At 51.5% G+C, this 17,861-nt stretch overlaps 6 protein-coding genes across 7 annotated transcripts; 4 read left to right on the top strand and 2 right to left on the bottom strand.

Annotated features, from left to right (window-relative positions):
• Positions 1 to 4,576: 4,576 nt before the first annotated feature.
• LOC125511618 (protein NRT1/ PTR FAMILY 7.3-like) lies at positions 4,577 to 7,272 on the top strand. Its single transcript, XM_048677043.1, has 5 exons — positions 4,577 to 4,643; positions 4,764 to 4,941; positions 5,310 to 5,527; positions 5,629 to 6,194; positions 6,301 to 7,272. Exons 1-5 carry the CDS (start codon positions 4,638 to 4,640, stop codon positions 7,124 to 7,126), a joined length of 1,794 nt encoding a protein of 597 aa, XP_048533000.1. The 5' UTR covers positions 4,577 to 4,637; the 3' UTR covers positions 7,127 to 7,272.
• Positions 7,273 to 9,711: 2,439 nt separating this feature from the next.
• LOC125511619 (ribose-phosphate pyrophosphokinase 1-like) lies at positions 9,712 to 11,048 on the top strand. Its single transcript, XM_048677044.1, has one exon. The coding sequence runs from the start codon at positions 9,770 to 9,772 to the stop codon at positions 10,946 to 10,948; it is 1,179 nt and encodes a 392-aa protein (XP_048533001.1). The 5' UTR covers positions 9,712 to 9,769; the 3' UTR covers positions 10,949 to 11,048.
• Positions 10,940 to 14,265, bottom strand: LOC125511620. 2 transcript variants are annotated; one of them, XM_048677045.1, is made up of 9 exons: positions 13,983 to 14,265; positions 13,723 to 13,850; positions 13,556 to 13,627; positions 13,335 to 13,480; positions 13,123 to 13,237; positions 12,971 to 13,051; positions 11,932 to 12,069; positions 11,537 to 11,624; positions 10,940 to 11,337 (listed from the first exon to the last, which is right to left on the bottom strand). In XM_048677045.1, exons 1-9 carry the CDS (start codon positions 14,263 to 14,265, stop codon positions 11,159 to 11,161), a joined length of 1,230 nt encoding a protein of 409 aa, XP_048533002.1. In that variant the 3' UTR covers positions 10,940 to 11,158. The 2 variants fall into 2 exon arrangements, with proteins under 2 accessions (XP_048533002.1, XP_048533004.1); XM_048677047.1 differs by having other exon boundaries at positions 13,335 to 13,432.
• Positions 14,266 to 14,357: 92 nt separating this feature from the next.
• On the top strand, positions 14,358 to 15,245 carry LOC125511625 (phosphatidylinositol N-acetylglucosaminyltransferase subunit P-like). Its single transcript, XM_048677051.1, has 2 exons — positions 14,358 to 14,778; positions 14,900 to 15,245. Exons 1-2 carry the CDS (start codon positions 14,373 to 14,375, stop codon positions 15,052 to 15,054), a joined length of 561 nt encoding a protein of 186 aa, XP_048533008.1. The 5' UTR covers positions 14,358 to 14,372; the 3' UTR covers positions 15,055 to 15,245.
• Positions 15,246 to 15,399: 154 nt separating this feature from the next.
• On the top strand, positions 15,400 to 16,000 carry LOC125507636 (pectinesterase inhibitor 12-like). Its single transcript, XM_048672158.1, has one exon. It carries the CDS (start codon positions 15,446 to 15,448, stop codon positions 15,998 to 16,000), a length of 555 nt encoding a protein of 184 aa, XP_048528115.1. The 5' UTR covers positions 15,400 to 15,445.
• A 128-nt stretch (positions 16,001 to 16,128) lies between these two features.
• Positions 16,129 to 17,137, bottom strand: LOC125511624 (probable pterin-4-alpha-carbinolamine dehydratase, chloroplastic). Its single transcript, XM_048677050.1, has 2 exons — positions 16,503 to 17,137; positions 16,129 to 16,386 (listed from the first exon to the last, which is right to left on the bottom strand). The coding sequence occupies exons 1-2, from the start codon at positions 17,038 to 17,040 to the stop codon at positions 16,292 to 16,294; spliced, it is 633 nt and encodes a 210-aa protein (XP_048533007.1). The 5' UTR covers positions 17,041 to 17,137; the 3' UTR covers positions 16,129 to 16,291.
• Positions 17,138 to 17,861: the final 724 nt, after the last annotated feature.

Below are 17,861 nucleotides of genomic sequence, written 5' to 3'. Positions count from 1 at the left end.
CTCATCATGGAAGCAATGGGGATGATAAAGATGGCCTCCGGTGATGACTTCCCCCTCCGGTAGGGTGTCAAAATGGAGCTTTGGATGAGGTCGCTCCAAAATAGAGGCTTGCGGCGGCGGAAAAACTCATCTAGATAGGTTAACTTTCGGAGGTTTTGTATATATAAGAATTTTCAGCATTGGAATCAAGCGAAGAGGTGCCACAAGGGGGGCCACAAGGCATTAGGGCGCGCCTTACCCCCCCCCCCCCCAGGGCGCGCCCTGTTGCCTTGTCGCCTCCTCGCTTCTTGCCCAGTCTCCTCTAGAAGCTTGTAGGGTCTTTTTTGTCTAGAAAAAATCATCAAAAAGTTTTGTCACGTTTGGACTTCATTTGGTATGGATTTTCTAGAAAACCAAAAAATGCAGAAAATAGCAAGTATCACTGGGCACGGGATCAACTTCTTAAGAATGTTAGATATGTTAGTCTATGAAAATCATATAAAGTGCACCGAAACTATATAAAACTATTGTAAACATGGCATGAATACTTCATAAATTATAGATATGTTGAAGACGTATCAGCATCCCCAAACTCAATTCCTGCTCATCCTCGAGTAGGTAAATGATAAAAGAAATAACTTATGAATTTTGAATGCTAGCATAGTGCATAAGTTTGATCAATGATAATTTCAATTACCTTTCCTAGCATCATAAACAACAACTTTTTCTCATAAAACTCATCATGATAAATTAGCAATCAATTCACACGTTACAGTTCAAACAATGCATTCTCTTGAAACTTAACAACCTATGTTCTTAGTCACCAAACAATTTCAATGCACCTTACTTTCAGAAAAGTCTAAGTAAGAGCTCCACATACTCAATTATCACATAGTCTTCTATGATTGCTAGTACTCAAAGCATATTTTTAGAACAAATAGCATCCATCGAACATAGAGGAAGATAGGGGCTTAACGTTTTGCCTCCCAACTTACTTATCATAGAGATAATTGTCACCAATAATAATTCATGATCAAATATATTTGACTGGATATATGTGCTTGGATCTTTCCCCGCCGCATGATGCTTGCCAAGTGGAGCCTAATTGAGATTGGAATAAGAACTTGACTCAAAAAAAATAAAATTAACAAAAAAGTAAAAGATATGCCCTTCGCAGAGGGAAGCATGGATTTGCTTTTGTGCCAGAGCTCACTGCTAAAAACAGAGATGAATACATTTTGAGCGGTGTGCTTTTCATGTCAATGTCATGACAAAATATTTTCAATATCTTCCATGCTAAACGCATTATTGTCGGTTCCCATGCAAAAAGGAAAAGATTTACTCCCCCACAACCATACAATCACAAGCCATGGTAGTCGAATCCACGGGTGCCCTCCAAACAATCAACTTTCCAGGGGAAGTTTGTTGTATTATATTTTTCTTTGTTTTTTTAACGGGACTGGGCATCCAAAATACCAACCTCTCTTGTGCAAGACGAGTGAATAAACTCCCGTCGTGAGAATAACCCACTTAGCTTGGAAGATATGGACCGCCCCGTCGCTCCATGAGCGGTACAGGCACACAAAACATATGTTTATTTGAGGGTTTTAGAGATGGCACGTGGAAATTTACATGGAACGACAGGGTAATATCATATATAGGTAGGTATGATGGACACTCATGGAAGAAGCTTGGCTCAAGGATTTTGGATGCACAAGCAGTGTTCCCCCTTAGTACATAAATTTTTGGCTAGCAAAGATTATAAACAACCACTACATGTTGGAGGATCCATAAAAATATATATTTTATGCAAATATACCCAACCATAACTCATTACGTTGTATTCCTTATCCAATTTTAACTAATTTGATCAGCGTCGAAAATAACTAGTGGGTATTCACAAAAAGATGTCCAAGATAATATATTTGTATGTGAAAGTCCTCTTCCTTATACTAATCATTCATAAATTGCTTCTATAACCAATATTGTGATTTTCAAAGTTCAATAGATTTTACTTACTAAACCCAATGTGAAAATATTACTAATCATATGGAACATAGATAATTCCAGATTTATGATATTCAATCCATTCAACAATTTACTCTTAGGATGTAAGTGAAGCAGAAATGTGAATGACAAACTACTCCAAAAGATATAAGTGAAGATCAATGAGTAGTCAAACAATTAAGTAGCTATGTGAGATCTCTCTCCAATTCAATATTTAAGAACCAAGTATTTTATTCAAACAACAAACAAAACGAAAATACGCACCAAGCAAAACACATATCATGTGACGAATAAAAATATAGGTGAGTTACCGATAATGTTGAAGACGAAAGAGGGGTTGCCATCCGGCGCATCCCTAAGCTTAGACACTTGATTCTTCCTTGAATATTACCTTGGGGTGCCTTGGGCATCCCCAAGATTAGGGTTTTTCCACTCCTTATTCTCCCCATATCAATATCTCAACCAAAACTTGAAAACTTCAAGGCTCCACACCCCTGGTCCAGACGCACCAAGATCCCTCTTAAAAGGAATAGGATCATATCATGGAGGGATAAGGGATCACGATCGGTGGGGAAGGAAAGGATGGGATTTCCTCCCCCACCCTTGGCCTCCAGCCCTAGGGGCTTGGGGACCAAGCCTCTCAGCTCCCCGGCCTATATAAAGGGGGCGCAGGGGCAGCAGGCCATCCATCCCTTGGCGCCTCCCCTCCCTGTTACTCCACCCACCTCTCTGCGGTCTCTTGGCGAAGCCCTACCGAAGCTCCACCATGAACTCCACCGCCACATCATTGTGCTGGCCTAGATCCCATCTACTTCTCCATCTTTCTTGTTGGATCAAGAAGGAGGAGACGTCACCGAGTTTGTACGTGTGCATATCTCGGAGGTGACATTCATGCGGTGCTTGATTGGATTGGATCATGAAGAAAGTACAACTACATTAACCACATTCGTTGAACGTTTCCGCTTTCGCTCTACAAGGGTATGTGAACAAACTCCCACTCGTTGCTAGCATCTAGTAGATTGATCTTGGGTGAATCCATAGGAAAAAAATATTTGTTTTCCATGCAACAATCCCAAATAGTCTGTGAGGATTTGGATGCATGACATGAGACAAGAGGGTGGCCCTCGCTCAGAGAGGGGGAGAGGAGAGAGCAATATTGGCTCGGCGAGTGATATCATGTGGGCACAACAAGCGGATGGTGGTGGGTGAGAGATGGACATCCGGGTTTGGTTTATACATAGAGTTCGTCGGTCAAAGTTGATGGAAGATCAAATATTCTTCTTATCATGTGGTGCATTACATATCTCTTATTACGTAACTATCCACCCGAGACATACCAAACAAGATGACAAGAGATCGAACATTCTTCTTATATTGTGGTGCAGTATGTATCGCCTTTTACGAAACTACCCCCCGCTAGATGTCTCGACAAAACAAGATGACGAGAGATCGAATGTTCTTATTATGTGTGGGTGCATTACGTATCTCCTTTTACAAAACTATCCACCCCAGACGTCTCGACAAAACAAGATGACGAGAGATCAAATATTCTTCTTATGTTGTGGGTGCATTACATATCTCTTATTACGTAACTATCCACCCCAGACATCTCGACAAAACAAGATGACCAGAGATCAAACATTCTTCTTATATTATGGTGCAGTATGTGTCTCCTTTTACCAAAATACCCCCCCCCCTAGATGTCTCGACAAAACAAGACGACGAGAGATCGAATGTTCTTATTACGTGTGGGTGCATTAAGTATCTCTTTTTACGAAACTATCCACCCGAGACGTCTCGACAAAACAAGACGACGAGAGATCAACCGTTCTTATTATGTCGGGGTGCATTATGTATCTCCTTTTACGAAACAATCCACCCCATACGTCTCGACAAAACAAGATGATGAGAGATTGACCGTTCTTATTATGTGTGGGTGCATTATGTATTTCCTTTTACGAAACTATCCACCCCATACGTCTCGGCAAAGCACCCCGACCGCAAGCCGCCAATTGGCCAACCAACACCTATCATTGACCATTCAGAAAGTAAGTCGGTTAGTTGTCGGCCCCAGGACGCTCCCACTTTGTCGCCACCATAACTTGATCATGATGGCCAAAGAATAGGAGTTCCTCACCACCGACATAATTAGCCGATGTGAAAAGTAATAAGCCTAACATGGAAAGTATTCACCGCGGGGCCATTAAAAAGAAATCAAAGCAAGAGGATCGAGCGCCGCTTAAATTATGGAAATGCATGACAAGAGATAGAGGAGATATCTTGATACATTTTCTTTGAACATTATATCTTGATACTATTAGTCATGAGAAAAGATATGACAATTGGCAGTGCAATTAAGAGGGTGAGACCACGTTGCATGACCAGGCTTGCCCTCCGCCATGCGGTTCGGCTCTTTGCATTGCAACACACCTGCCACCTACCTGGCATATCATCCTGGCTGGTCATGCATATACATACATGAACACATAAATAATACACACCAACATATTACATCATCAACACCCAAACGCATAGGCATAGATACAAACACCAGGAGATATATATAGGTGCATCTATCCTCTGACCTTGAGAAGAGAGGAGGAGGGGCGTGGAAGCGCAAGCGCAAACAAGACTGCAGTTTCCCTTTCATCATGGACGTATGTAGAATGGATGCAGGCCTAGCTACTTTTTCCTCTTTTCTTTTCTTCTCTCTTCACCTGTGATGCACCATCAATCATGGATGACTAAAAGATGTACTTGTGTATGTGTATGTGCAGATTGCTCAGGAGGGTGAGAGGGATCATGTCCAAGACCATGACCATGTTATCGTGGTCGCCGGAGATCAAGGGGAAGGAGAAGGCGAAGAGACGACGATGGATGGGTCGGTGGATTGGAACGGCAGCCCGTGCCTGAGAGCCAAATCTGGTGGATGGCCTGCCGGACTCCTCATCCTGCGTAAGTAGTACTAGCATATATATCTTGTTGCTTAGATTAGATTTATCCCAATTCCGAAAATACTCTCACCGAATTAGCACCAAGTATATGTTTCTCCTACTATAAATGTACTGGTATAATTCAGAGATTTCTTTTGTAAATACGGCCGGTATCTTAATTACTCACTATACGTGATGACCACACAAGAGGAGTGGAATCCTAAGCGGATCTGCCATATTTATTACTAGTTGTTAGTAGTTTTTTTGTTTGCTCTGGAGGAGGTATATATATAGCCAAAACTAAAGTCAGACCTGCAACCAGAACCACCGTGGGTTTGGCCTGGCATAACAAACATGTGCACGTCACTCATGGATGCAAATGCAATGCAGTCAACCAGGCGCTTGCGACGATGGCGGTGAACGGCGTGAGCATCAACCTGGTGACCTTCATGAGGGTGGTGATGCAGCTGGACAACGCCAACGCCGCCAAGCATGTGAGCAACTGGTCCGGCACCACCTACGTCTTCTCCATCGTCGGCGCCATCATCGCCGACTCCTACTGGGGAAGATACAAGTCCTGCATCATCTTCCAGCTCATCTTCCTCGCCGTAACTACTCTTCTTCTTCTTCTTGTACTTTCTTTTTTAGTTTCGATGGCAGCTAGCTCGATCTTAGGCATTGATATGCACATATACTGATTGGTTGACAGGGACTGGTGGAGCTCGCCATATCCTCCTATTTCTTCCTGCACAACTTCAGCTGCGAGTCGGAATCGGGTGACACCAAGACCTGCAGGACACCAACGGCAGCCGAGATAGCGATATTCTATGTGGCCATATACAAGATCGCACTCGGGAACGGAGCCTACCAGCCCACCAACACGACGTTCGGCGCCGACCAGTTCGACGAGGAGCACACCAAGGAGAAGAGGTCCAAGACGGCCTTCTACGGCTACTTCTTCGTGGCCAACAACCTGGGCAGCCTGGTGGCCGTCACTTTTCTCACCTACATCGAGGACCAGGGGAGATGGGCGGCCGCCTTCGTGATCTCAGCGGCGGCGGCTCTTCTCGGCCTCCTCCTGTTCGCCGCCGGGACCAAGAGGTTCAGGCACTTCATGCCCTGCGGGAACCCTGCCGCCACCGTGGGAAATGTCTTGGTTGCTGCAACGAAGAAGAGGCACCTCACCGTCCCAACCCAAGTGGAAAAACTGTATGAGGTGGATGGAACTCACAGTGTTAATGGGGGCAAGAAGATTGCACACACACCAGGATACAGGTAACACAACCCAATATATTCTCTTGTACCTCTACCTACCTTGTATGTATTGCTCAAATGTTTCTGCCATGTATACATAGTTATGTGGTGTGTTTACCTTTTGCAGGTTTTTGGACAAGGCGGCGGTGATCGAGGACCCATCCATCCTTCTACCGGGCGAGCAGCCAGCATCCAGGCCGCGGCGGCTCTACACAGTCACTCAAGTGGAGCAAGTGAAATGCATCCTTCGACTCATTCCAATATGGCTATGCAGCATCATCTACTCCACCACATACTCGCAGATGTCCTCGGTGTTCATCGAGCAAGCACAGGCCATGGACAACACCATCAACAAATTCACGATCCCCGCCGCAGGCATCGGCATCTTCGAGATCATCGGCGTAACATCATTCGTCTTCATCTACACATTCTGCATCGCCAAACCCCTGTCGAAGAGATCAAAGGAGCCAACCGAGCTCCAGAGAATGGGCATCGGGCTCGTCATATCAACCGCAGCGATGATCGCGGCGGCGCTGGTGGAGCGGCAGAGGCTGAAGCACGCGGACCGGTACCGCCTGAGCGTCCTCTGGCAGATCCCCCAGTACCTGCTGATCGGGGCGTCGGAGGTGTTCATGTACGTGACCATGACGGAGTTCTTCAACGACCAGCTCCCGGACGGCATGAGGAGCCTCGGCAGCGCAATGTCCGGGGCGTCCATGTCGGCCGGGAGCTACGCGAACAGCCTGATCGTGTCGCTGGTCATGGCGGGCAGCCGCAGCGGGGGCCAAGCCGGGTGGATACCGCAGAACCTCAACCAGGGCCATGTGGACAGGTTCTTCTTCCTCATCGCCGCGCTCAACGCGGCCGACCTGGTGCTCTTCGTGCTGCTCGCCAAGAGGTACAAGGCGGTGGCGAAACCTGCGGCGGCAGTGGCCATCGGGTCGATCAGGTGAGCTTGCTGTTGGTGTATGCATAGTACATGTACAACCTGCACCTGGAACAGTAGTGCATGTACAACCTCCACCTGGGACAGTACACCAGGTGATGATAAATAAAGGCCATCCGGCTGCTGTCTTAGGGCATCTCCAGCCGCGCCCCTAGAAAGGCCTCCCTAGACGATTTTTTCGCGCCGGCGCCGAAAAAACGGTCCAGTCGCATCTCCAGGAGCCCGATTTTCGCCGGCTTGAGCCGAAAACAGTGCCGGCGGACCCAGGCCGAGCCCGGCACGTTGGGGGGCGCCCGGGGGCGCCGGGGCGAGCTGTTTTGGCGCGAAAAAGACGCGGGCCAGCCGCGTCAGCGACTCGGCGCCTTGTCTTCCCCCAACGGCCTCGGTTCCCGCGGGGAATCAATGGCAAGGCTGCCGCCGGTCAGCCTTGCCACTGATTCCTCACGGGCGGCGCGTTCACGGGACGGCGCGGCGACGCCTCCACTCCCTCGCACGCGTACACACGGGCGCGGCCCGGCTATAAAAGCCGACGGCCTCCACTCACCTGCGCCCACACCAGCCCCGCCCCTCGCCGCCGTCCAGCCCTTCCTCTCCCTACCTCTCCCCGAGCGCCGCCGCCCAGCCCCTCCCTCTACCTCTCCCGAGCCCGCCCAGCCCCGCCTTCGCCATGGCAGAACGCTTCCCCGGAGATACGGTGGCGGCCAACGGCTTCGGCCGCCGTTCGCTCCGCGAACAGGAGTCCTGGCTCCTGTTCCAGGCGAACATCCCGGCGCCGCCGGACATGCACGCCGGGCCGACGGGGTGGAGACTCAGCGTCGGGGGAGTGCCCATTCCCCCGTTGCCCGACGCCGTGGCGAAGCCGAGGTACTTTGCCGAGCAGGTCGAGATCGTGCGCGCGTCCCTCACCGACGCCGAGCTCTCCCTCCCCCAGTACGCCGCCGACAACCACGCGGCCTGGGCGGTGTATTTCGAGCGCCGCCAACAGCAGCGCTTGGCGTCCACCAACGGCGCGCCGGTGGTCGGCGGCCGGCAGAACAGCGAGGGACGCCACCTCTGGTGGGGCGTCCCCGGCCGCACACTCGAGGGCGTGCTCACGTACCTCGAGGGCGGCAACGACCCGTCGTTGGCGTACCCCCCGGCGAGGGTGGCCGCCCCGGCGCAGCACCGACGCGCCGGACCATGGGCTCCAAGGAGGTTCGGCGCCTCCTCTTCTTCCTCCTCATCCCGTTCTTCTTCACACTCCTCCGGCTCTCCGGCGCTGCTCGGCGTCAAGGCCGAGCCCGCGGCGGAGACGCCGCTCGGCCGGCGCACTCGCAGCGCCGGCATCGTCATCAACGAGGGCGGCCGGCGCGCCCCCTCGTCGGCTCCTCCGCGCTTCGTCAAGCCAAAGACGGAGCCGGGGCTGGCGCCGGTGAAGACAGACCCGGGGCTGGCGCCGGTGAAGGCCGAGTTCGACGACGACGACGACGACGCCCTTGAATGGGCGCGCCAGGACTCCATTGCGATGGAGAAGGCGCGCTGCGAGAAGGAGAAGGAGCGCCAGCGCGCCGCCCTACGCCGCTTCGAGGAGCGCCGACGCGGCCGCGAGGAAGGCGGGGTCGTCGTCTTGTGCGACAGCGACGACGACGACTACGCGTCGCCGCCTGTTCGCCATGGCGACGCCGGGGAGGGGTCCAGCAGGGGCGCCCGCGTCAAGGAGGAGAAGGCCGATGACGACGATGGCGGCGACGACTTCAGCCCCTTTCTTTTTTTTAGATTAGGTTCATGTAATGTTTGGCCGAATTTCGCCGAAATTTGTAATGTTTGGCCGAAATTTAACTAGTTTTTATCATAACTTCGCCGAATGGTTCTGTTTTTTTTAAGATACGCGCCTGAGGGCGGCCCTGGGGGCCGACGGCTGGGGACCGACTCACCCCCAGTGCCTTTTTTTCGCCGGCTCACCCCAGGCGGCGCTTTTAGACGCCTCCTGGGGGGCCAACGGCTGGAGATACCCTTAGTGTTTGCTTGTGTCAAGAACTTGCTATATATGGCCTCCTGGAACTGGAAGAGAACAAACCAAACCAGGTGGTGAAAAGTTAAAGGCCATTTTGAATGCCTGGATAATCTAGCTTTTATGTATGGACCTATGTGGCTATGTCAGTGGTGGCTCTCTACTTTGCTCGCTTTGCTTGCAGTAAGTATGGTAAGACTAGTTAAGGAGATCAAACTGCATATAGATAGATGGAAATGAAGGAGCTATGCACATGCATTCTGTAAAAAAGGAAAAATCAGAGGGTTATAACTTTGGAGGGTTAAGTTGAGGTAAATTTGAAATTTGCATCAGTCACAACAAGGTCAACAGAGTACCTGCATGAGGATTACTGGACGACGCCGGAGTCGTCATGCCGGAAATGCACGCGGTGGCGGCAGCCTTCCCGGGCTCCGGTGACCGGCCGCTCGCCGTTCTCTCCGTGTGTTACTCTCTCTTGCTCTCAGTGGGAGGAGCTCAGAAAAAGAAAATAGTATGAGGAGCCCAGCAGGCTGGATGTGCCGCACTCATGGGCTTCGCAATCTCGTTGCGTGGCGGCCCACGAATAAAGAAGGGGAATTAATCAATCCTCTCTTCCTTATCCAGACGGCTCGGCTCTCTCCTCCTCTGCTCTGCCATGCCATGATGGCCTCCGCCACCATGGCCACCTGCTTCTGCTCCTCCTCCTCCTTCTCTCCACCAGACCTCGCCGCCATCCATTCACCCCCATCAAGCTCCCCTTCTCGCCGTCGCCGTCGCCGGCGGTGGAGCTGCAGAGCGAGCAGCACCGGCGGCACGTACGACCACAACCCGCTGCTGCAGCCACCCCCGGACCCGCACTTCCCGCTGCGCCTCCCCGTCCAGGACGGCAGCAGCGGCAGCCGCCTCCGCATCTTCTCCGGCACGGCGAACCCGACGCTGGCGGAGGAGATCGCCTGCTACCTGGGGCTGGAGCTGGGGCGGATCAAGATCAAGCGGTTCGCGGACGGGGAGCTGTACGTGCAGCTGCAGGAGAGCGTGCGCGGGAGCGACGTGTTCCTGGTGCAGCCCACCTGCCCGCCGGCCAACGAGAACCTCATGGAGCTGCTCATCATGGTGGACGCCTGCCGCCGCGCCTCCGCCAAGACCATCACCGCCGTCGTACCCTACTTCGGCTACGCGCGCGCCGACCGCAAGATGCAGGGCCGCGAGTCCATCGCCGCCAAGCTCGTCGCCAACCTCATCACGGAGGCCGGGGCGCACCGCGTGCTCGCCTGCGACCTCCACTCCGGCCAGTCCATCGGCTACTTCGACATCCCCGTGGACCACGTCTACGGCCAGCCCGTCATCCTCGACTACCTCGCCAGCAAGACCATCTGCCCCAACGACGTCGTCGTCGTCTCGCCCGACGTCGGGGGCGTCGCCAGGGCGCGCGCCTTCGCCAAGAAGCTCTCCGACGCGCCGCTCGCCATTGTCGACAAGCGGCGGCTGGGCCACAACCAGGCCGAGGTGATGAACCTCATCGGCGACGTGAGGGGGAAGGTGGCCGTCATGGTGGACGACATGATCGACACCGCCGGGACGATGCACAAGGGCGCGGAGCTGCTCCACAGGGAGGGGGCCAGGGCGGTGTACGCCTGCAGCACCCACGCCGTGCTCAGCCCTCCCGCCGTGGAGAGGCTCTCCGGCGGCCTGTTCCAGGAGGTGATCATCACCAACACCGTCCCGGTGCCGCCGGACCAGCGCTTCCCGCAGCTCACCGTGCTCTCCGTCGCCAACCTCCTCGGCGAGACCATCTGGCGCGTCCACGACGAGTGCTCCGTCAGCAGCATCTTCCAATGAATGATACTACATTCATTCATACATATACATCATCTTACTACAACATCTGTTCTGTTTTGTTCTTCAGAGGGCAGAGGCAAAACCACCCAACATTCATCGACGACATTGCTAACTAATAATGCTGACATAAATAAGATCCCTACGTGATCATCGTGTCATCTACACACACTCATCAAAGATGTATTCACCGTGATTGGATTGATTGGTTGATTACATGAAAGGATTAGTTGCTTCTTTGCTAGTTGAAGAACAATGCTCCTTGTCTCTGCTGCTGATGATGCTGCTGCCACATATTTCTTCAGCAAGTTTGATGGCGCCAACGCTGCCGCTCCTTGTCTTCCCTGCTGCACCTTGCATCTTCTTAATCTTCCCACTCAGCGACCCGCTAGCTGCAATAACATAACATCCACTGATTATCTTACCCATGCACACTCATCGAAAATATTCTCACAAAAAAAAGTTCATCAGAAATAATAAGTAGCAGAACCGAATGTTGTGACAGGAAACAACAAAGGCATTCGGTAAAATAGCTACCGGTTGATACTTCTAATCCATGAACAATAGTGCAGGGAGGGGGGATGTTTGTACCTTGCCACTCTAAGACAACTTTGGCCTCTCCCTTGATCACTTTTGGATACTGGTCGATGCGAGAATCTTCCAGTAGCAATTCTTCCACCTGTGCCGAGTTTGAAGTTCAGTAAGAAAAAAGGAAATTAGTTCGATCGCCATATACGGAGAGTGTCATGCAAGTTCAATAAGGAAAAGTAAAATGAGTTTGATTGCCATATATGGAGAGTGTCAATGTCCTTACAGCTGCTTCATATGCTCACATGTAAATGTCTTGCATTTCTCAGTAACAATAATAAATCATACACAAAATGGTAACTCTGTCCAACTTTCCATCATTAAATTTGGATAGTACTAACCAATTAGTACAAATCAAGGGCTGCATAATTAAGTAAGATATGCTGTAACAGAAGTACCTTCTTCCACAACAAAGTGTTCCGTCTCTCTCGGGTAGATAGTAGATGATCACGCAACCAGGAGGTGACCACCCAAGGCTCGCATTCAGAGTTGCCAGCCTTTGCACTTATGGCATTATCTTCAAGGATCTCACATACCTGCAAAATTACAACAAAAGTTCATAAAAGCAGAGAAAATGTAAATGGAACAGTAAATGATTCCCCAAAAAAACTTTGGATACACAAAAAAAAAAACTGTACACGTCTCTCCACTTCCATCACCCTCTAGCGCAGTCACATGTGGGAGAGTGATGTTAGAGGAGCATGTGGAGGAAGTGCTAGTAATTGCACTAAAATGAATGCTAGCACTATAGGCACTCAATCAAACAATAACATATACAGCTTATAGTACATTCTCTATTTTGTTATTTATCAATCCACGTAAATTTATACAGCTTATAACATATTCTGCTCATCATGGTGACTTGAAGTATCCTTGTTTCAAATAGCGTGTTGCAGAAGCATTAGGGGCAGAGTGTTTCCGTGTCGGATTGAGGATAGCGATAACGTAGTTGGAGCAATACGCTTGGATATATCAGTAGAAATCCAAATTCAAATAAATCAAATTTGATTGAAATGGTTTATATCAAGTCTTGGATTAATGATTCAAAATATGCAACAAAGGAATCATATAAAACTCTGAAATGTATTAGTACTGGGGCACTGCGGGTTGTAGCAGGCAATGAGAGCACTGAGAGATAAAACCGTACAAACTACCAAGCAGTAAATTACTACAGGCAGCCGTTGTGTAGAGGTCATTGTCCTTTGTCCGCTATTTCAGGGATATAGTGGCAGTGGGGATACATCAGATAATTTAAAAACAACGACCCGCAGCCTATTGTTAGTACCGTGTTTGCCAACAGTACATGACACTGCACAACATACTGCATTTACCAGTAACACATTGCGTTGCATCATTGTAATGCAGACATCTGGAACAAATGATACTTCATATAATAAACACATGAAGGAATGAAACAGTAGAGTAGGAAAGTCACACCTGCTCATATATTTGCTCGGCTCTCTTTGATAATGCCCGTCTCTGGTAAATGCTCCATAGAATCCTGAGCAGTGCTGCAGACTAAGGTTTTATCATCATTTGAGCTGCGTTTGAATGGATGCTTGTCTAAGGCAGTAATGTTACAAGCGTACCAGGAGACAGAAGGTGATCACAAAGATGATATTGCTAGAGATCCATTGACGAGCTTGACAAGACAGGGGCCTATGAAGCTCCGCGGCCAGCTCTGGACATTTAAACGCTTGGACACTAAACGGAAGAAAATTAGAGCGAGTTCCCAGCAACTGTCAAGGAATCTAATAACATGTACCGCATTGAGGACAAAAGAGGTTGTGATTACGCATACTTGTCATAAGTTGACGTTGTCTCCAAGAAGCCATGTGCGCTCTGCAGCACCCTCTCTTTTACGACTTTGATTCCATCGTCACTTAGGCGGGCGGCATCCTTGGATAACAGATCGTCAGCCATACTTGAGATGTCATGTTGTTGGAACTGAAAGTGAGATAACAGAATCACTAGATGATGAGGGTTACAGCTGTTCCGCAGAAGTAGTTCAATAGGCAATACCAAGATCATGCCGGGCTGGCCGCACAGCACACGGGCATGCTCATCGCAGATTCTATGCTGGAGCAACTCTGCCTGCAAGTATGTTGTGTAGATGTTAATAATAATGTGTATAAGCCTGTGGATGCAGGCAAGAAAAATGGGGTCAGGTCAGGTCAGCAGGGCAGTACGATCTTGTTGGCGGTGTGGGTGAGCAGGCCATCCTCCACGCATGCCCTGCCGCGTTTCTTGAACCCCTCTACGCACCGCAGCTCGCCGTCGACGCACCGGCCGTTCTCCGGGCAGGGTTCGCACGAATCTGCACAGGCAAGCACAGCACATGAGGAATTTTCATTCGGACAGATTAACAAGGTAGTGATTTGCTTCTCATGGTAAGTAATTGAACTGCTGCCGTGAGCTTGAATCAAGCAAGGGGGGATCGAGGAATCACCGTAGGCGGAATAGGGGTCGTCGGAGTCGCAGAAGGGGGCGGGGCGGCGGTTGAGGACGCTGCAGGCGGCGGCGACGGCGGCCGCGATGGCGAGCACGGCGAGCAGGCGGAGGAGGTCGTCGATGCCGGCGGGGAAGAGGCCCGGCGGCGGCTCGGACCACCGCGGCTCCGGCCTGCTCCTCCCCTGCCGCCGCGCCATGCTCCGCTCCGTCCTCCCTCTTCTCCCCGGTGAGCCTCTCCTTCTCCTCCTTCGGCCTTTTTCCTCCATGGCGGGCCGGTCCATGGCCCATCTGATATGAGCTTAAGCCCACGAACAAGCCCACCGCACAGCCCAAATAGCCCGTCTCTCGCTTGCGCCGCATCTCGACGGAAGGGAACAGAGCAGATCGGATGGATCCGTCGGCGGCGGCGTCGGCGTCGCTGGTGGTGCGGAGCCCGCGGCAGACGGTGAGCCTGCTGCGGAGCCGGCGGCCGCAGTTCGGGCGGCCGGAGCGGGAGCGGCAGCGGCAGCGGAACCCGAAGCGGGGGAGGGAGCCGGCGGCGGGGCCCAAGCCGTCGGAGGTGTACGGGTTCGTGGGGTCCATCACCGTGGTGATCGCGACGGCGGTGTACCTGGCGTGGGCCTACACGCCGGAGCCGGCGCTCCGGTCGCTGGGCATCACCTACTACCCCACCAAGTACTGGGCGCTGGCCGTGCCGTCGCTCGCCATGGTCGCCCTCGCGCTCTCCCTCCTCGCCTACCTCGGCTCCAACTTCGTCGCCACCCCTCCCCCCACCTCCTTCTCCGCCATCTTCGGTTCGTCGTCTACCACCCTCCTCACTTCAGCAACCAAATTACTTCTGCTCTCTAGCTACAACATTGATGCGCTCAATTTGTTGTTGCTCATTTGATCATTTCCATCCATTCATCCATCCAGATGAGTACAGCCGCGAGCGCCCCGCCGCCGCCGTGCCGGTTGATGCCGCGACGGCACAAGAAGAGGAGGAAGAAGAAGAAGCGGAGAGGCCGATCGAGCCTATTTCGGACATCAGCATCCATCACATCAACAACCTCATGTTTGGTGATCACTGACGACCCGCTCGCACCAATTCAGCTCCATTCCCCACCGTTGCGATGATTTTTCTGTAACTATGGTAGCTGATAGTGCAGTAGTGCTGTTCTTCTTACAGTGCTTGCTCACCAAATTCTGTTAAAGAAATGTTTGTCTTGTAAGCATACTGTGATTTTTCAGCAAGAAAGTTGTTGAGCTTCTTGAGTCTATACATAGCCCAGTGGTGGATAAATGAATTAGTCCCAAAATGGGGATCGGAATATTGAGAAGCCATGGGCATCGCCAGGCAGGGCAGAAGACTCCGATAATGGCTCTTCTCCGCTCTGCCATGCCAGCCTCATCCTTATTTAGCTTTGCTTCCCTCATAATTTTAACAAGTTATTTTTGGCAAACAAGAAGACTTCTGAATCAATGAAGACAGCGACGACGATGACGACGGCTCTCGCCACCATGCTGGCGGTGGTGGCCTTGATCCTAAGCCCCCGCACCGTCGACGCGGCGGTGGCGGACACGTGCAAGGCGGCCGCAGCCAGCGACGTGCGCGTCAACGTGGAGCTGTGCATGTCAAAGCTCGGCAGCCACCGCGACAGCCTCGAGGCGGCGGACGCCCGGGGCCTGGCCAAGGTGGCCTCGCTCGTCGGCGTCGACAACGCCAACCTCGCCGCCGCCGACGTCAAGGCCCAGGAGGCCGCCGACCCCAATGTGCGCATGAAGCCGGCGCTCGCCAAGTGCGCCACGCTCTACAAGGACGTGGGCATGTGCTTCGCCAACGCGCACGACCAGATCAACAACCACGCCTACCCCGCAGCCAAGCAGAGGCTCGACGAGGCCCTGGCGCAGACGCAGCTGTGCAACGCCGCGTTCGCGACCGCCGGCGTGACCCTGCCTCAGCCGCTGGCACTGCACACCGTGGACTGCATCCAGATCGCCATCATCGCCGGCGCCATCACCAACCTCATCAAGTGACATATTTCTTCTTCAGCAAGTACAGTTCAGTTCAGTAGCATCTAAAATAGCTAATGAATTTCTTGACATTTTTGTAATTATACAAGTGTTGTTGTAATCGTGCCTCGCATTCGGAAGAACCTAAGAAGTTGAGAAATCATTTGATTTGATTGGCAAAATGGCGATGGCATCATCATCATCGTCATTAAACACTAGGGGTAGAGCTACAATGGTGGATAGGTTGGCTTCCATTCCATGAAACAAAACTGTGTCCAGGTATGTATGCAAAGAGGAACAAGATGGCAGTGATTATTAGCATGCCCAGACCCTCTTCTTTGGGAGAAGATCTTTGGTCTTGATCTGGTCGATCCTCGCGGCGATGATGAAGTCGTTGGCGCTCAGCCCACCTGCACAAATTTCAGATCAGTTCAGTTCACTGATGAGAATCCATCATCCATGGAGAAGCACACCACAGCAGCTCATTGCGTTGGAGCAGAAGAGAGAAGAGGGTACTATAACTGACCTACGGAGGGCGTGTAGAGCTGGGCCCTGACTTGGTTGGGCGCCTCGAACTGGAGCGCGGCGGGGGCATGGCCGGCGCCGTCGAGGGTCTTGTTGATCCTGGCGATGAGCTCGTCGCCGCAGGCCTGGTCGCGGACCTTCCAGACGCACTCGAGCTTGAGCACGTCGGAGTCGCCCTTGCTGGGGAAGAGGAGCCGCCATCCGACCACCTTGAAGAGCAGCTTGCGGGCGTCCTCCTCGGAGAGCGGCGCGGGGTCGGCGTCGAGCGGCACGCGGGAGAGCGAGAGCACGGAGAGCGTGGGAATGAGGATGCGGTGCAGCGTGTCCACGTTGCCCAGCGTCTTCTCCCCGAAGTTGCTCGCGATCTCCTCCGGGAACGGGTCCCGCGCCCCGAAGTCGCCCAGGATGTCCGCCATCGCCACCACCTTGCGAACGCTTCTTCCCTTGCTGCTGGTGCCGAAGAGGAGGTTCCGCATGGCGGCGGCGGGCTTGCCGGCGACGGGGAGGAAGGTCGCGGCCGGGCTGAGCATGAGCGCCATGGTGTAGTGGAAAGGAAGGAAGGAGAGTGGAACGGATGGATGGATGGATGATGCGCGGCTGGGGGAAGCAATGGACGGAGGAGCTTGCTTCTTATCTGGCCGTCCCTTGAAGCCTTCTTCCTTTTATCACCACACAATTTGTTGGTTTCTTGCTTCTCGCCTCTTCTCGATCCAACGTCTAATAATACACTGCCCGGAGAAAGGATAATGTAAATGCTTTCTGGTGTTCATCGTCTCCTCTCTTTTGCGTACTACTCCACTCGTCCGAATTACTTGTCACAAAAATAAATGTATGGATGTAGTTAGATCTCAGTCAAGTGATATAGTATGTAAGAAGAAAAAAGAAAAACTGAAAAGAATTTTTTTTATACGAATCTTCATACAAAATGAAAGAAAAATAGTATTGACTAAGACACACAACAAAGTCTCAGTCGACTGACACTTATCAAAACTGTAATTGTATCTAGATGTACTTTTAATTTTAGATACATCAATTTCTGTGACAAAAAAATTAGGATGGTGGGAGTGATATTTATTTTTTGCGGGTGAGTATAATTCTAATTCTAGAAGTGCACGTTAACAGGTCATCTCCAACAGCATTCACCAAATGTCGTCTGTCCCTGGATAACACGGGTTTGTTTGCTAAAACCCGGGTACTTGGCGGCGTATTTTTCACTATCTTTATCATATTGCACACATTCAGCGATAGATATGGAATATCAACGTAATATTAAAGGACAATTCAGCAAGTCAAACAACGCGACAATTCAACACATGGTTGAAAATTTGAGTGAATCAATATTCATGGTGCGCATTGATGT

This window comes from Triticum urartu, chromosome 5 (genome assembly GCF_003073215.2).
Source record: "Triticum urartu cultivar G1812 chromosome 5, Tu2.1, whole genome shotgun sequence".
Classification (NCBI taxonomy): Eukaryota; Viridiplantae; Streptophyta; class Magnoliopsida; order Poales; family Poaceae; genus Triticum; species Triticum urartu.
This window is presented reverse-complemented; position numbering and strand designations above follow the sequence as displayed.

What these genes read in the sequence shown, in the direction of transcription:
- LOC125511625 (XM_048677051.1), top strand. Translation starts at nt 14,373, where the DNA reads ATGGATCCGTCGGCGGCGGCGTCGGCGTCGCTGGTGGTGCGGAGCCCG. An exon ending in CTCCTTCTCCGCCATCTTCG is followed by an intron (nt 14,779 to 14,899) that starts GTTCGTCGTCTA and finishes TCATCCATCCAG; the next exon opens with ATGAGTACAGCCGCGAGCGC.
- LOC125511624 (XM_048677050.1), bottom strand. Translation starts at nt 17,040, where the DNA reads ATGGCGCTCATGCTCAGCCCGGCCGCGACCTTCCTCCCCGTCGCCGGC. An exon ending in GCTCTACACGCCCTCCGTAG is followed by an intron (nt 16,387 to 16,502) that starts GTCAGTTATAGT and finishes AAATTTGTGCAG; the next exon opens with GTGGGCTGAGCGCCAACGAC.
- LOC125511619 (XM_048677044.1), top strand. Translation starts at nt 9,770, where the DNA reads ATGATGGCCTCCGCCACCATGGCCACCTGCTTCTGCTCCTCCTCCTCC.
- LOC125511618 (XM_048677043.1), top strand. An exon ending in TCCAGCTCATCTTCCTCGCC is followed by an intron (nt 5,528 to 5,628) that starts GTAACTACTCTT and finishes ATTGGTTGACAG; the next exon opens with GGACTGGTGGAGCTCGCCAT. An exon ending in GCACACACACCAGGATACAG is followed by an intron (nt 6,195 to 6,300) that starts GTAACACAACCC and finishes TACCTTTTGCAG; the next exon opens with GTTTTTGGACAAGGCGGCGG.
- LOC125507636 (XM_048672158.1), top strand. Translation starts at nt 15,446, where the DNA reads ATGAAGACAGCGACGACGATGACGACGGCTCTCGCCACCATGCTGGCG.
- LOC125511620 (XM_048677045.1), bottom strand. Translation starts at nt 14,265, where the DNA reads ATGGACCGGCCCGCCATGGAGGAAAAAGGCCGAAGGAGGAGAAGGAGA. An exon ending in CGACCCCTATTCCGCCTACG is followed by an intron (nt 13,851 to 13,982) that starts GTGATTCCTCGA and finishes TTGCCTGTGCAG; the next exon opens with ATTCGTGCGAACCCTGCCCG. An exon ending in AGTTGTCTTAGAGTGGCAAG is followed by an intron (nt 11,338 to 11,536) that starts GTACAAACATCC and finishes ATGTTATTGCAG; the next exon opens with CTAGCGGGTCGCTGAGTGGG.